The sequence below is a fragment of the Bos indicus x Bos taurus genome, chromosome 23, assembly GCF_003369695.1.
Source record: "Bos indicus x Bos taurus breed Angus x Brahman F1 hybrid chromosome 23, Bos_hybrid_MaternalHap_v2.0, whole genome shotgun sequence".
NCBI classification, from domain to species: domain Eukaryota; kingdom Metazoa; phylum Chordata; class Mammalia; order Artiodactyla; family Bovidae; genus Bos; species Bos indicus x Bos taurus.
Window position 1 is genome coordinate 24,103,040 of NC_040098.1, and position 18,103 is coordinate 24,121,142.

General features: G+C 39.9%; 1 protein-coding gene across 1 annotated transcript in view; it reads left to right on the forward strand.

Moving 5' to 3' along the window:
- Positions 1-10,555, forward strand: part of TFAP2D (transcription factor AP-2 delta) — a 62,022-nt gene extending 51,467 nt beyond the window's left edge. The window contains exon 8 of the mRNA XM_027525088.1: positions 7,843-10,555. Coding sequence (XP_027380889.1) covers positions 7,843-8,062 — 220 coding nt within the window. The 3' untranslated portion in view covers positions 8,063-10,555. The remainder of the gene's footprint in view (positions 1-7,842) is intronic.
- The last annotated feature ends 7,548 nt before the right edge of the window (positions 10,556-18,103 follow it).

An 18,103-nucleotide genomic window follows, 5' to 3' on the forward strand; every position in this document is an offset into this window, starting at 1 on the left:
AAATCAATGAGCTGGAATCTACTTAGAAAATAGTTCAAGGTGAATGTAGTTATAAGCCTGACTAGCTAGCATCCAAACTTCACATTTTGACCCTCGTTTTTTGGTTTGACTTACTGTTTGGTGAGCCTTTTCCCTGAAAATTGCTCGAGTCAGCTGTCTCCTTTTCTCAATATACTGCAAGGGGATGTTTTCCTTAATCTCTCCTAAATTTCACATCATTGATTTAGCCCACCAACTAAGCTTTTTACCACGTAAAGGTATTTCAGAACTTTGGTTCTGTTATCCAATGCAGCAATTTTCCTCTCTATTCTAATGCCAGCCATTAAGTTACAAATCCATGATGCTGTCAATCACGTTGTCAATTAAGATGTGGAGCAGAGTAGGATTAATGAGAGTCTTGCGGCATTCCACTGGAAACTGAGGAACGTTTAGCTTTTGTTAACTCAATTATTATTACTGAACCCATGCAACACTGTAGTGATCACTTATATTTTTAAAAAAATATTAGCCCCTTAGATGTATTCATTACATGAACAAATTGCAATAATTCCATTTAATGGAAAACCTACCAGCAGTAAAAGGAAATCGTCTATTGATAAACACCACAATCTGGGTGAATCCCAAAATTATTAGGCAAAGGGAAAAGAGCCAGTGATAAAAGCCTGTAGACTTCATGATCCAATTTATATGACATTCAGGGGAAAAGTAAAAACTATATAGATAGAAATTAGAACGCTGATTCCCAGGATCTTGGGATGAAAAAAGTGTCATTGACCAAAACGAATTACAAGAAAATGTTTTGGGTAATGGTAGTCATGACACAACTTTGTAAGTTTGTCGAAATTCAACAAACTACATCCCTAAAAAGGATTAGTATTACTGTATGTAAATTCAAACTAGGTATACATGATTTTTAAAAATATCTCATTATAAGAAATTTACTATGGGACTAATTAAATGTAATTTAATAACCTAGAATTTCTAAAATCTGTCTCTTTCCCCCCCTGCTTTGATTATTAAGGTATCTGTTGTTCAGTCGCTCAGTGGTGTCTGACTCTGCAACCCCATGGACTGCAGCACGCCAGGCCTCCCTGTCCTTCACTATCTTCTTAAGTTTGCTCACACTCATGTGATGCCATCCAACCATCTCATCCTCTGCCGTCCCCTTCTCCTCCTGTCCTCAATCCTTCCCAGGATCAGGGTCTTTTCTAATGAGTTGGCTCTTCATATCAGGTGGCCAGTGTATTGGAGTATTCTATTTCACTACTTCTGTTCCATCTTCTATAATTTTTCAAAGATTACTCAGCCACTCGAATGTCTCAGAAACAAACACTTATGTTTTATCTTTAAATAGGAGTTTCCTATACTTTAAAAAAAAAAAAAAAGTTGCAGTTCCACTAATACCCTTGCCAGTTTTAAAGATTAACCTCTTTGAAAAGAAAGCAAAGTATCTTAATTACCTCTTAATCCTTCACTTGCTAACGTAGTACTCCCTCACCTAAGCCTGTCTCTGTATTGTTCTTCTTCCTCATTCTTGGAACAGAAATTCAAACTACAGGTCTTAGACTTCCTTGGTGGTCCAGTGATTATGAATTCACCTTCCAATGCAGGGGACACAGGTCCCCTGGTCGGGGAACTTAAATACCACATACCTCAGGGCAACTAAGCCTGTGTGCCTGCAATGGAGACCCAGCACAACCAAAAAAAATTAAATTCTACAGGCTGGGGTAACAGAGACTCCTGGACGAAACCAAGGAAACTTTAGTCTTTGTTCACTCAATTATTCCATACATGGGGGTCCTGCCTCCTCTCCCTCAAGACTCTGCCTCCTGGAAGTGACAAATACCCAAATGGTGGCAATCAGACAATGTCAAGTAGAGTGTGAAAGTGAAAGTGAAGTCGCTCAGTCGTGTCCCACTCTTTGCGACCCCATGGACTGTAGCCTACCAGGCTCCTCCCTCCATGGGATTCTCCAGGCAAGAGTACTGGAGTGGGTTGCCATTTCTTTCTCCAGGGGATCTTCCTGACCCAGGGATCGAACCTGGGTCCCCATATTCCAGGCAGACGCTTTAACCTCTGAGCCAAGTAGAGCGCAGGTTGACAATATTAGTGCCCCGCTCAGTCCTGTTTGTTTTGGTTGTTGTTGGCTGGTGGTTTGGTTCTATTTTGGTTTTTTTTGAAGGCTAGACTCTAACATTTGATTACCAGTTTACAGTAAGAATTCAAGCCACAGATTGTTGGAGATACATTTAACATCTTATTTGCCACTTACATTAAAATCTATGTTAATATAGATTTTATATTAATATACTAAATCTTATATTAATTTTTTTTCTCACTACAAGCTCTTTAGTAACAAGTTGAATAAAAAAGGAAGAGAGAGAGAGGTGTAAAAATACTTTTCCTGAAGGCCCCAGGAAGGGGAGGCACTGTCAGAACTCACTTGGCCAGGGCAGGCAACCCAGCCAGAGGCAGAAGGGAGACCAGGGCCCGGCCTGGGAGCAGCCCGCGGCCCAGGGTGCTGAGAGCAGGAAAGCTCAGGCCTCAAGCAGGGGCCGTGCAAACGCCAAAGCCCTGCAGGGAGTGATGGGTTGAGGGCTGCCTGGAGGAAGCCACGAGCACCATCTTCCCCTGCATTGGGTAGACACACGTGTACGCATGAGAGCTGGTATCTGTTCACAGCTTACGTACACAGAGCAGAAAGAGGGGTTCCAGAGTTGAGGAATAGCTTTGAGAAGTCTCTAGAAGCCTGAGGGCAAGGGCAGAACCTGGAGGCTGCTGTTCCCCTCGGAGCCTCAGGAGCCCAGGCCCTCCTGCCGGCACTGGAGGACCTCCATGACTGCCTTTTCAGGCATGGTCAAAGTTGAAACTTGGATGATCACTTATGCTGTAACTGATATGTCTCCATATAGCTTCCTCTTTGATGATGAGATCTTGCCCTCATTTATTTTCTTTTCATTGTGTTCTCTGGGCTCTAGTTTTATATTTTGGGGTGGGGGTGGGGTGGGGAATGTTACTCCTTTCTCTTCAGAATTCAAGTTTTCTCATCACTTTGGCAAGTTTCTGTCCTTTGGTAGAAGCATATCCTTTTCAATGTCTTAATCAGGGGACCAGGAAACTAACTCCTTTTTTCAATATTATCCAAGGAGCTTTGAAGGGTGAGTGGTTTTTAGATTGGCTGGAAAAAAAAAGGGGGGGGAGGATAAACAAACACAAGTGGGAATGACCATTGTAGGTTTAAAGATAGAGAAGAAATAAGCCTTTCAAAAATAAAATAATAGAACATATGATTATAAAGAGTGAAGAAAGGAGAGCAGTAAAATGCAAACACATTAAGAAAGCTGATATAACCTTTGTATTGTCTGCCAGGGTTGAGCAAAATGTGTTAAATGTGGCATGTGCTAGAAACATCTAGCACAATGTTGGTTGTCTTTCTCACTTGTCTACTTGAGGGCAAACTTTTAGATGAATATGAATTTATAAAGACTTTTATATTTTGATAACCTACTTCAAGCCATCATGGCTGCTACTTAGCCCAGGTAATATTTACTTGTGAAATGCTCTCTGGTATTAATTTGATAAAATAGATGCAAATGCCAAATATAACTTAAGCGTTAAATCTATGGCTAAAAAATATTTTCTAAGGGCAAAAAAATGGCCTTATCAAAGATTTTGAAGATTTGACTATGGTGTGTTACCTTACACATGACTTTATTTTCTGTCTAGGACTGAAAATCAGCCTCATCTTTCCATTTTTCTCATGTTTTTCTGTAGACTCTACATTATTCCTTTTCTCCTTTTTGCATGTCACTGTAAATGAGAGATATACCTATTTTTCTAAAATGGTTGGGGCCAAAAGAAAAACATGGATGTCCCCAGAAATTGTTTTAATCATCCTCTGATTTTACACTTTGTTCTGTGATTCTCATACAGTATCGGATTACTTTAATTATTTAGGTTCATAAACCTCACTGAACACTGCTAGAACAGAGCTATACTTTGCATTTAGCATTATCCTATGCAATGTTCCATGCATATTTTTTGATGTGCAGGTAGTGTGAAATCAAGGAAATTAACATTTACATTATATTTTTTGTTTTGAAGATAACACCTCAGATCCTTCCTTTTCTTACATCGAATATTTCCGAGTTTTAGACTTCTCTGTTGAGCTAAGTGGTTTTTCAATGTCCATAACCTTCTGTCATGTCCTTGGTTTTAAGAAGTGCACCATAAGCATTATTCCAGTGAACTGCAGCTTAGAGCTGGAAAGAAACTTGCAGATGTTTTCATCAGACCATCTTACAAGGCTCTTTGTAACTTCCCACAAATTACACAGTGCCTAAGGTCAAAGGCAATGTGAAGACTCTGTGCAAAGAGTTCTCAACCCAGGGCACATGGGACAATGCAGCTTACAAAAGACCAGGTACAGATTTTAGGAGCAAGAAAGACCATCAGCCAAGGAGGGATGCCAACCTGAGAATCTTTCATTATGGCAACCACTCTTGTCAACATGGAGAAGTAGAGCATTTATATAAACCCATCTACTTTGTACTTGGCCTTAAAAAAGTTTTTTTTAATATTTATTTTTATCTATGTATTTGGCTGTACCAGGTCTTAGTTGCGGTGTGCAGGGTCTTCGAGCTTCACTGCTGTACGTGGGATCTTTAGTTGAGGCATGTGAACGCTTAGTTGTAGCATGTGTGACCTAGTTCCCTGACCAGGGATCAAACCCAGGCCCTCTGCATTGGGAGCAGAGTTTTAGCCACTGGACTACCGGGAAAGTTCCTGTAGTTGGCCTTTTAGAATCCTAGCTTTAAACAGGAAAATGAGTAAGAATGATCTTTCATGCTACGAGCCGGCCCATAGAACAAAGCTCAGTTAGAGAAGTTGAGCAAAAACAGCCAATAGACTGATTTCTCAAAATGAAGTCATAAACACACCCACAGCCTGAGAGGAATGTAAATAAGCACAGAGTCAATACAGAATTTCTCCTGCAAATTATTTAATATGTCTGAGTATCTGTTTCTTCATCTGTAAAATGGACATAATAATACTTCTTAGAGTTGTTGCCCAGATTATATCAGAGGTGCAGAAGAAAGCACTCAGAACACAGCCTGGCATATGGTCAGAACTCAGATATTGGCTACTAACCTTAATATTTACCCAAGTGGAACTAAATTCTGTAATTTCTGAAAGAGGAGTCAAAACTGAGAGGACATGGCAATAGAGAGGAAAATAAATTCGTCTAATGGGCTTCCCTGGTAGCTCAAATGGTAAAGAATCTGCCTGCAGTGCAGAAGACCCTGGTTTGATCCCTGGGTCAGGAAGATCCCCTGCAGTAGGAAATGGCAACCCACTCCAGTATTCTTGCCTGGAGAATTCCATGGACAGAGCAGCCTGGTGGGCTACAGTTCATGGGGTCACAATGGGTCAGACACTGCAGAGGACTAAGTGAATTTCACTTTCACTTTCAATGGTACAAGGAGCCCTGAACAGGAATAAAGCATGAGAAAAGAGGTATCCCGTTAGCATGTATAACATCCTATGGAAAAAACTGAACGAACTTTTTGGTCAACCAAATAGTTTGAGCTCAGGGCCAAGCATCTAGACATTAATAGATGGCCTCATTTGTTCTTTATGCGGTTGCCACCATGATTAATTCTTCTACCACTTTAATCAACTCCATTTATGTTCTGTCTTCCTGGTAAGTTCTAAAACATTTGGATTCCCCTCTAACTGTTATCATTGTAGAAATGGAGCCGAAGTCAGTTTTCCTGTTCAGCAATGTGAGATATGTGTATGTATATGCTTCAACAATGGTGATGCCTTACTCATAAAAGGCAAACTTTGGTGTATATAGTTACCCAACCATTAACCAGTCTTGTTTTCTAAATAATTGGTGACTGAGGTCTGTTTTTTTTTCTTTTTAATGTATGTTAGTTGTGACTTAGGCATAGGGTAGGCTTTGTAAAATGCCAGCATGAAAGATAGTAGCAACCTGTAAAATATAATGGACATGCAGAAAAATTCACCCTCACCATGAACATCCCACAGCCAACAATTTCTACCATTTGCTGAAACACTTCCTAATAGTCTGGCATCCTCCAGACTCCTTTGTGTGTATTAATATAAGCAATAACTCCATGTGCTTGATCTTACTATTATCACCATTGAGGCATATCAGTAGCTGCCTTGATCCTAAATTCATCATTTGCAATATTTTAAGAGCTTGTCATTTTTGTCCCTTAAGATTACATACCTAAAGAAGGATAACTAGCAAACTAACATATTGTGAAGGATAGTACTATCTGATTTTAAAATTGCTAATGTCACAGTGGGCTTCCCTGGTAGCTCAGCTGGTAAAGAATCCGCCTGCAATGCAGGAGACCTGGGTTCAATCCCTGGGTTGGGAAGTTCCTCTGGAGGAGGGCATGGCAACCCACTCCAGTATTTTTGCCTGGAGAATCCCCACAGACAGAGGAGCGTGGAGGGCTACAGTCCATGGGGTCACAAAGAGGTGGACACAACTGAGCGACTAAGTATAACGTCACAATAACTATAACAACTAGGGCTTGTAAGTAGTTAACGACTTCATTTATCAAATGTACCATTTATCAGCCATGGTATTTATAGATAAATGGATATAATAACATGTGCAAGATGTACATCAAACATGTTTTTCTATATTTTATAAGATATGAGTAATGGGGAGCAACCTGACAATGTCACTTCAGGAACAACAGACACAAGTGAATAATCTGGGTGGGTTCTGTTTGCAGAAAGAATGAATCTACGCTTAGGTGTTTGTTCAACTAGAGAGGATGTTTGTTACGGTTGGATGGGCTACCAATGCTGAGGTTGCCACAGCCCTCCCTACATGACTCATTAGTTATGGTTATTAGTGAATTAATTACCTGCTGAAACCCCAGAAAAGAGATAGGAGACAGGAGATGAGTAGATTCCTGCCATCTTGTTCTGTTCATATCTGCACAGCTGCATGGCTATTTTGAGAGAAAGTAGAGGGCAGTACCTTTCATTTTAAGCAGATGGGAATTGCAAACATCACTTCTTTTGGTCTGTTGTGGAAAGGTTAGTCCTGGGTCCAACTTACCTGCAAGGGAAGCTTGGGAATGTGGCCTCCAGCAGGATGCCTTATGCTCAGATAAAACTTCATAACTTTGAAGAAAAGAAAAATGAAGTTAGAGGAACAGCTAACCGTCAGGCACACTCAGCCACTTTTGGTCTCTTATTGTGTGATCTGGGCTTATGTAAGTGTATGTGCCATTCTTAAAAGCAATGATTCTCACAATAGAAAGTTGTATTTACTGGCTTTCTTAATGGTATAGAGACGCAGAGTCAAGGCATGTGTCAAACACTTGGAATTGCTAATAATTAGTGCCTACCAAGTCTATCAGGGTTTCCCTGGTGGCTCAGTGGTAAAGAACCCACCAGTGCAGGGGGTACAGGTTCAATTCTGGGTCAGGAAGACCCCCTGGAGAAGGAAATGGCAACCCACTCCAGTGTTCTTGCCTGGGAAATTCCATGGACAAAGGAAGCTGGCGGACTGCAGTCCATGGGGGTCAAAAAAGCATGGGACACAACTCAGTGACTAAACAACAACAAATCAAGTCTATTAATGACATATTATAACAAATAGACCTAAACTTCTTATCATTCAGAGCATTGACTTGCGTCTACCTTCCACCATGCTTGGCACCATTTAGGAATAATAAATGCTTTTTAATGTAATGTTCCAGATTAAATGGGGAGGGAGGGATGATTTGTTATCCCATATCATACTGCCAATTGCTCATCTCTTTTTCTACTGTTTCTCATTTCCAGTTTGATCACTCATGGCTTTGGGACCCCAGCAATATGTGCAGCCCTAAGCACTTTCCAAACAGTCCTCAGTGAAATGCTGAACTACTTGGAAAAACACACGACTCACAAAAATGGTGGAGCAGCAGATTCTGGCCAAGGACATGGCACCTCGGAGAAAGCCCCCCTGCGGAAAACTTCAGAGGCCGCCGTGAAAGAGGGCAAAACCGAAAAGACAGACTAACTACATCAAACAGAATCTATTTCCAGAGAGTCTTGCTGCTGATATTTTTTCTAATTTATATATCATTGAGGGTGATTAATCTTCAGTGGACAAAATCTCTGCCCTCCCCCAGCCCTCCATAAAAAAAAAAACAAAAATGGAAATGAAAAATGAAACAAAAAAGGACAAAATCAAAAAAAAAAAGACAAAAAAAAAGGAAAACAGCAGTGTAACTGTGTGATAAAGTTGTCACTTTTTAATTTATGTTATGATAAACTCCTTTTGTGCACGTAATTTATTGTTCCAAATTATATACATCACAATTTTTAAGCACTTCTGGACTTTGGAGAGGCAGCACATGCTTTTTCACATCTAACTGATGCACTTTCTTATCCAACTCTGTAGTTAGGGATCAGAAAGCATGACCAAACTGGAACCCACCACCAGCGCCCACAGTGCCCGTCTTTCTCCACTTAATCCCCTATAACAAAAGAGTGCCTCTTTCCACTAAATAGACCAATTTGGCGATCAATCCATCAATAAATGCTTTGGGAACTGAAAAGGGCATTCATGAATCTTTGTCCTGTGAACTGACAGCAATTTTAAAATCTTGGTCACCGCTAGCCCACTTAACTACCAGTGCCTTGGTGGTATTTAAAAACTCCAGAAAACTCTATCCCCTCTTCATGTGATTATTCCCACCCCATCCTAAGACCAATTTTTTAAAAGAAAAGACTCAGCAGAATGTTTAAGAGATAAGAGATGACCTCTTCTATCCAATCTCCTCACATCCCCAGCCTAACAGTTTAAGGAAGCAGACGGCACATAGCGGGTCAGGGCAAGATGGATATAGGAAAGGGTAGCTCGGCTACTTAGGCTTCCAAAGAAAAGCTGTGGTAGTGTCTCACCTGGAAAAGCATGAGAATAGGAACAGCACTGTCCAGGAAGCCCTGCCCCTCAGAGACAGGAGAGGAGCCCAGGGAACTCGTGGAGGCCCCTCGAAGTGTTGGCGGCCAATGATTGTGTGGTTATAATGACAGCCGCTCTTCTTTTTCTGCCTTTGTCGTTCTTCTACCTGCCAGTAGCTGTGTTCTAAACCTTTAGAGGCTCAAAGCATTCAGGTCTGTGTTCAATAAAGAAAACGAAAACACAGTGATCAGAGAAGACTTTTGCTTTTAAGATGCTTCCTTTTTTCATAGCTTGTTCTTAAGCCTTATTGTCCTTTAGTTAAAACACTGAAAACAAGAGGTTCCTGGCTGCAAAGTCCAGGGGCTAATTGAATGAAAGTTCAGTCCATTAAAACCTGAATGTGTAGAGAAACCTAATTGGCACCACATAGTACTAACCTTTCTACTGTTAACAGTTCTCAAAGTTGTAAGCAAATAAAAATGTAGGTCATCATCAATGAAAAATATCATTTAAAAAACACGTGAACCTCTGACATTGTTTAGCTTGAAAATATTCTCCTCTCGTTAACATACATCAATTACTTTCAGAAAGTCTCGGCCACAGTATAACCCCATAAGGAATATTATTATTATTTTTAATGGAAAGGAAATTGCTTGAGAGTTTTCATCAAGAGATCACAAGAAAATGTTTTTTACCTGATAATTCTTAAAATCATTTAACTTTTATCTTCAATCTTGTACAGAAAAGAGGAACATAACCAATGGATATTTAAATTTTCTAGATTAAATTCCGTTAACAAAAGACCCTAATAAGGGATTCTATAATAAAGCGGTTTTATAGTTAACGCAGTAGAAGAGTTTAAAGAAAATGTAAAAGTAATGCATTGTGACTTCGTGTGTTTCTCTAGTTCCATTTTTTAAAATCTTACCATTATTCATGGCTTTAAATTTTTTTAATAAAATAGAATAAAAGCTGAGATTCTGCTGCAGTTCCAAATTTCATCACAAAATAAATTGATTCCATTTTACATGAAAATTCCCATATTGTAAAATATATACATGAAACAAAAAATGATGACTATTTCAGTTTAATAAGTAGTAGGAAAGCTATATGCAGATAATGCGGGCTACTTATTTCCTTAATGAAATTTCCACATTGACTTTTATTCCTTTTATTATTAACATACATATGTACTTAATATGGCATTTTGATATGCATATCTGCTAGGTGCTTAATGTAGTTATATACCATGTCAAATGTTCACCCATAATCAGACAAAAAAATTAGATCCGGCTTATAGTACCAGCTTACTTCACCCATAGATGTAACTAGTTGGGGTTCTTAACACCTCATTGGGGTGTTATATTTATTAACTTTGGAAACAGAAGTATAACTATAACTACAGTGCATATTATTTACCAGGATTTTGGGTGTCTTCAGAGCCTTAAATGGACAGCACCCATCATTTAACTTAACCAGCCATTAGGACATAAATGAATCAATGGACTGGTCATGTTCAGAGTAATTATTTATCATATTTAATAGACATTGTTAACATGCCAACTTTTACCTTGTATATAATAGGTACTCAACACTTTTTAAATAAATGAGTAAATGAATGTGTGTGTGTTCTTTGTCCAAAATGGGCCAAAGGACCTTTTACTTTTGATTTTTTTTTTTTTTTTGATACCCATTGCTTCAATCTGGCTGGATTCTTCCAAGGTAGTTTATGGATAACACTTTTTATTTGAGTAAGAAAATATTTCCACTCTATCACATTAGTTGCAATTAGGTGCATTTAATATAAAACAATAAAAGCAACAAGGTAAGTATCAGAATGTCCACAGAAGTAAAATTATCATCATTATCAGTATCATAATTTATAGCAAAGGAAGAAAGTTCACCAAAATCTGATTTTCAGTGTTTTAGTAAGAAAGCAATGAAAAAGCTTTCTAGATTAACTATTACTGGCCCAGGCATTTTGTCCAAACCTGTCATTGCTGCTGCTGCTGCTGCTAAGTCGTTTCAGTTGTGTCTGACTCTGTGTGACCCCATGGACTGCAGCCCACCAGGCTTCTCCGTTGCTGGGATTCTCCTGGCAAGAACACTGGAGTGGGTTGCCATTTCCTTCTCCAATGCATGAAAGTGGAAAGTGAAAGTGAAGTCACTCAGTCGTGTCCAACTCTTAGCAACCCCATGGAGTGCAGCCTACCAGGCTCCTTCATCCATGGGATTTTCCAGGCAACAGTACTGGAGTGGGGTGCCGTTATTAGAATTAATAAACTTGTGAAAGATTGAGCCAAACTCCCACAAAAAGAAATGTTTGTTTTAAAGCCATTTCAGTAACCAATTTAAATGCCATTTCCATGGTTATTTCACTGGAGTTATTTTTTAACTTAAGTTTAGGGTTCTCTCAAAGTAAATTCTGAATTATTCTATATTTTCTTCTCTGGAAAGATCAGAGCACAGGAAAAATATCTAGTCTATTCTCCTGCATCCTTCTTTCCAGATGCTTTTAAAAAGGGTAATTCTTTCTAGTTTTGTAGTTCCTTTTTTCTTTCCCATCTGTGAGGGTGTGTTCTCTTCAGTGTCTAAGACCAAACATGACCTTTAGCATAGATGAGCATCCAGACCCTGTCATCTGGCGCTTTTAAAGTAAACGTGTCAATGAATTATCCTTGTTAAGATGAGTAAAGCAATGTAATTCCATTGCCCTATATTTTCTTTCTTTTGGGTTTCTTTGGAGGTGTTTTTGACCAGTAATTTTTTAAATGTATCAGCATCTTTTACACAATGAATATGCCATCTCCCTATGAAAGCCAAGTCAATATATGAGAGGTGGCCTGAGATAGTGACTAAGAGCATAGTGACTAAAGCCAAATTACCTGGGTTCAGATCATGAACCTTTCGTTTGCTTCTGTGTGATCTTGGGCAAGTTGCTGAAACTTTCTGTGTCTCCACTTCCCCATCTGTAAAATAAGGATAATAATAGATACCTATTCACAGAATTACTGTCTGAATCAAAGAGTTGACATATCCAAATTGCCAAGAGCAGGGGCGTAGCTACTGCTACTTGAGTATTAGTTGTTGTCATTCATACTTAGAGTTGGGACAAACCATACTTTTTATCTCCTCAGTTTATTGAATCCTTTCTATTATATATGTCAGGCTCTGTCTGAGAGACTGAAGATGGTGGGATTAAGTGTTTTTCTTGAGGGTTTCTTGCGGTCTCCTATGATGATCCCAGCCATTAGAATATGGTTAGCATCCTGATGTAAATGTGCTCAAGTTACTCCGACACAAACCAGACCCAGGTCCAGGAGATTGTGGGGAGGGAGGGAAATCAAGGAGGGGGTTGTAAAGGTGGAAGGGAAAGGTAGAAACCAGAAATAGGAGATTTTACGGTTCTGGGTAAGTTAAAAACATTTAGGGCAGGATGTGATTTTTGAAGACTAACTGATGTTGCTTGTATTTCTGGTTATTTTTTCCCTCCATTTGCAAGGGCACCTAACAAGTCGCCCATACTGCCTCAGGGAAGGACCAAGTGGATGCAGGCAGCAGAGCCGTTGCGCCACTCTACAAGTTTCCAGTTGCAAAACCCTAGGCCCTGAGGAGGACTTGAGGGTTTCTGTTTCGTTTTGTTTTTTTCAGGTGTGGCACGCAGGATCTTTAGTTGCAACATTCGAGGTCTAGTTCCCCGATCAGCTGTGGAACCTGGGCTCCCTGCATTGGGAGCGTGGAGTCCTAACCTAGGGAAGTCCTAGAACTTGAGGTTTAAAAGTCAGTCAGGACCTTTATCTTTCTCCTCATACACTCATACACACACACACACACACACATATGGCAGCCCAAAAAAATAGTCCTCAGGCTGACAAAAGAATGAGAGGATAAAAGAAGCATTGAAGAAAGATTAGTGATCATTGCATCCCTCTAAGATGAGACCACATCCTGGGGGTGCAGGAGGGAGAAAGAAGACCCGGCCCTGAGCAGAAGCTGGGATGCTGTCTATGTGGAGTGTGTCTAGGCAGACAGTTCTCGGACAACCTCACTGGGTTTTCCCCAAGAAGAGTCTCTCAGCATGGCCAGGAGAGACCAGGACGATGTGCATGTGAGCAGAAAACAAAAGCAGTAGCTATTCTGGCAACTCATAGAGATGAAGCAAAAAATGGATATTTCAGGCACACCCACAAGGAACCCAGGTAGCTGGCGAGCAGGGCAGGTTGGACTCTAAGAAAATGGACAATCATAAATTATTGAGTGCCCTAGAAGTGTTTTCAGATTCACAGTGCCAGAACAAAGAGTGATAGGAGCAAAATATCTCCTGCATTAACACGGAAAAAGTCACTGTCACGTTCATAAATCCAGTGCATAAATCCTGTAAGCACGTTGCTAAAACCAAGATTTTAAATGAAAGAGCAATGCAAAACAAAACTGACAACTTGTTGTCTCATGCACAGCAGAGCATTCTTGGTACATAGTATCATATCCTCAAAAAGTACTGAAATGGGTATAAATGCTTATTGTTCCTAATTATCCTAATTATAAAGCCTATTTACTAGCAGTTGAGATGCTTTTTTTTCTGGAGTAGTGGAGAAGGTATGGCAAAGCTGCATTTTCTTTCTGACTTCCTAAATGTTTTCTCTAATTAGTTAACTTCCATTTTATAGTGGATAAATTTTGCTTTCTTAATGAATAACAGAATTTCACTGATAATTATAGTCTTTTATCCTAGAAGATATAAAGCTATTATATTGGATTTGAAACAGAAGACTTATAATGATTTTATTGAAAGGGTTTTGGCGAAGATTGCCTGTGACTTTCTTAGAACATGTAAAAAAAAAAAAGCAGTATTATGCTCAGAGCACACTGTATATAAGTTTTTCCTCTATCGCCTGGCTACACTGAACAAAAGCATGTATTTAATTGTTATAAGGACATGTAACTCCTAGAACAAATAATAGTAACTTTGGGAATTCCAGATTTCTTTACAAATTGTTCAAGCTAAAATTCTAATTTTCAGCAATAGATCATATTAAATAACAGACTTTCTTGAACCCAGAAATTCTTCTTATAAAATCATTTCACTGTCATGATGAGAACGGAGACTAATCAAATTCATTCATCTATTTATTCACTCAACAAATACTCATTGAGAACTTAGTACATGCTAGTCACTACGTTAAATATTTAAAGATTCATATTAATTTCAAATCCTCATGCTCATTTCCAGTGGCTATGTAGAATTTCTTATTATGTACTTATTTTTTAGTAAGTCCTTGATCACAGAGTGAAAATACCTTATTTTGTGTTATGCATTTATTCATTTATACCCCTGGATTCTTTAAAAATAAGATTTAATACAGTTTTCAGGAACTTATACAGATAATAACATAATACAATTTAGAAACAGCTGGGAAACACAAACTGATCATCAAAAGTAGAGCCAGAAATAAAGTGAAAATAAAAAATAGAGTTATGAGTATATACTATAAGTGTGCTCTGTCACATTCAACTCTTTGTGACCCCATGGACTGTAGCCCGCCAGGCTCCTCTGTCCATGGGATTTCTCAGGCAAGGATACTTGAGTGGGTTGCCATTGCCTTCTCCAGGGGATCGTCCTGACCCAGGGATTGAACCCACATCTCCTGCATCTCCTACATTGGCAGGAGATCTTTACCACCGAGCCACTTGGGAAGTCCCATTTACTACAGGTAGGTAACAAATTTAATTCTAATAGTAAAATGGAAATTGATCATTTATTCAGCTCACTGTGTTTGCGCCTAAGACTAAGCCCAAACAATTGCTAGGCAGAAATACAACTATTTCTGACACTTAGATTAAGAGGGGGAAAGTCTTTCAAAAAAATCTTTGGGAAAGGAACAATGAACAACACTCTTTCAGCAGATTAGAGTTTCTCAAACTCAGCACTTCACTAATTTGAAATGAATTAACAAATCAACAAGTAATGTAAAGTACTATTATGGAGACAAGATGACACAGATTTAATTTAGGCAAGGAGAGAGAAGGTAAACCTTACTAATGAAACGGAAAATAACTTGAAGGACGGTGGTGTTTAATCCATGGGGACAGTGAAGATCACTTCTGGTGGGGGAATAGCATGTGCTGAGACTTCGAGGAGGAAGAGAGCTTGGCATCTGCAGGAACAGTCAGAGGCCAGTGTGGCTCCCATGGGGTGAGCTAGGACCAGATGAGCCATGGGTAGGGGTGGAGATGAAATGGCAGGAATGTTCCAGACCTGTGGTCCAACTCTAGATTTTGTATTTCATAGTATGTGCAGTAGAGAGCCAATGAGAGTTTTTAATCCAGAAAAATGATGAAACCAGTTGGGGTTTTCAGTCCTCAAAGCCTCTTCCTATCTGTCCTTTAGAACCCTTATGTTTTTCTTTCTTTTTAGGGCTCCCTTACAGTTGGAAACAGGTAAATAATTTTGGGAGCTTGGAAATAAATGTTTTAAAATCTCTTTAGAAAAGCAGGTGCATGTCTGTAGGATGAGGTGGACAAGGAGCATCGATGGGAATCTAGAGGGAGGCTGCCCAGCCCCCTACCCCTTAGACCTCGGGGTAAGTGTGATAATCTGCATCTTCAAAATCCTGAATTGCTGAAGTCCTCAGTGAAGATACCCAACCAAAGATCATGGCAGAGCCACTCTCTTTGATGTCTGAAGTTTCATATTCCCCAGGAGCACTTGCTGAGAGTGGGTCTGGCAACCAATTGATATTCAACTATTTACCACATCATGTTTTATCTTTAGTATATGGCTTCCTTAGAAACTGAACTTGACTTTTCACTAGCAAGTATTCAGCAGCAAAAGTTCATCTCAAATTTTTATTTATTTTATTTTTTGGCTGTCCTGTGTGGCTTGCAGGATCTTAATTCCCTGAACAGAGATTGAACCGGGGCCCTCCACAGTGAAAGCATGGAGTTCTAACCACTGGACCCCCAAGAAATTCATATGAACTTGACATTTTAGATGTATTCCAAGCATTTTTGGAAACCATAGTCAAGTGTGTTTTTGTTTGTTTTGCTTTTAATTGAGATATAATTTACAACATTTTATTAGTTTCATGTGCCCATTATACTGACCGGATTTTGTATGTATTGTGAAATGAGCATCATGGTAGTCCTAGTTAACACCCGACCATCCACAGTCAAGTGTTTTGAATGTTTTGAACATGTCTGTGAATTGAACTTAATTTTCTGTGTAAACGAGGTTGACAATTTCCTCAAAGAGGGGTGAAAAGAACAGTATTAGAGACTAAACCTGTGTTAAATAAAAACTGGTTTGAACTTAGTTAAGGAGAAACTTCATTCAAAGAGATCATTGCAGGATGGGAAGGGGGACCTCTTGCAGGAGGGAGACACCCCAGCTGGAAGGTCTGCAGGATTTCAATGGTCCAGCAGAAAAGGACTTTTTTTTTTAATTAAATTTATTTTAATTAGAGGCTAATTACTTTACAATATTGTATTGGTTTTGCCATACATCAACATGAATCCACCACGGGTGTACATGTGTTCCCCATCCTGAACCTCCTTCCCACCTCCCTCTCTGTACCATCCCTCTGGGTCATCCCAGTGCACCAGCCCCAAGCATCCTGTATCCTGCATTGAACCTGGACTGGTGATTTGTTTCTTATATGATATTATACATGTTTCAATGCCATTCTCCCAAATCTTCCCCCTATTCCCTCTCCCACAGAGTCCAAAAGACTGTTCTATACATCTGTGTCTCTTTTGCTGTCTTGCATACAGGGTTATCGTTACCATCTTTCTAAATTCCATATATATGCGTTAGTATACTGTATTGGTGTTTTTCTTCCTGGCTTACTTCACTCTGTATAATCGGCTCCAGTTTCATCCACCTCATTAGAACTTTAATAAGAGATGGAGAGTAAATAAGGCTAGAAGGAATCTGGGGTGGGGGAGGACGTGGAGTGATCGACAGTTCATCCAGGAATGCCTCTTCTTTGGGTCAGCTGATTCTCGGAAGGGTTGTTAAGGAGGGCTTGTACACTGGCTCAGGTTGAGAGTAACCCAAAGTTCAAGAGTTTGTGGGAAGAAACCAACTTCACTTCACTTTGGTCAAGTCAGGTATTTTGTTCAGATTAGTCAGTGGGTACAAACTGTTCAACCCATCATTTATGAGACAAAGAATGAGAATATGGAGGGTGTGTGTCTGGCATGGCCAAAGGTCAGTGAGGGGATACCTGGGTCTTATCAAAGTCACATGGGGAAGTGTGTTTCTTGGCAGTAATGCATTTCCCGAAAGCAGAAGAGAGGGAGGATTTCTTAAACATTGCTGTTTCACAAGAACACGGGTTTCCCATAAAGTTTAACACTGTTGGACGAATGTGAGTTGCTCATTGTGACCCCATGGACTCTTTGTGACCCCATGGACTCTTTGTGACCCCATGGACTGAAGACCATCAGGCTCCTCTGTCCATGGGATTCTCCAGGCAAGAATACTGTAGTGGGTTGCCAGTTCCTTATCCAGGGGATCTTCCCAATCTAGAGATGGAACCTGGGTCTCCTGCATTGCAGGCAGGTTTTTTTTACCACCAGGAAAGCCCAGTGAGATGCATGAGATTGCTCTCTAAATATGGGGCCTGGCCTAAGAAACTCCAGCTCACATCTTCTTAGTTTTTAAAACTATAAATATTCCTGTTGTAACCAGGTAGGACCCTATGGGGCCAGGACAGGCCTTCCCCCATATCCTCTGCTTTAGCTCATTTCTGAAGTACCTCAGTTCAGTTCATTCACTGATCCATGTCTGACTCTTTGCCACCCCATAGACTGCAGCACCCCAGGCTTCCCTGTCCATCACCAACTCCCAAAGCTTGCTCAAACTCATGTCCATTGAGTCAGTGATGCCATCGAACCATCTCATCCTCTGTCATCCCCTTCTCCTCCCGCCTTCAATCTTTCCCAGCATCAGGGTCTTTTCCAATGAGTCAGTTCTTCGTATCAGATGGCCAAAGTACTGGAGTTTCAGCTTCAACATCAGTCCTTCCAATGAGTATTCAGGACTGATTTCCCTTAGGATGGACTGGTTGCATCTCCTTGCAGTCCAAGGGACTCTCAAGAGTCTTCTCCAATACCACAGTTCAAAAGCATCAATTCTGTGGCACTCAACTT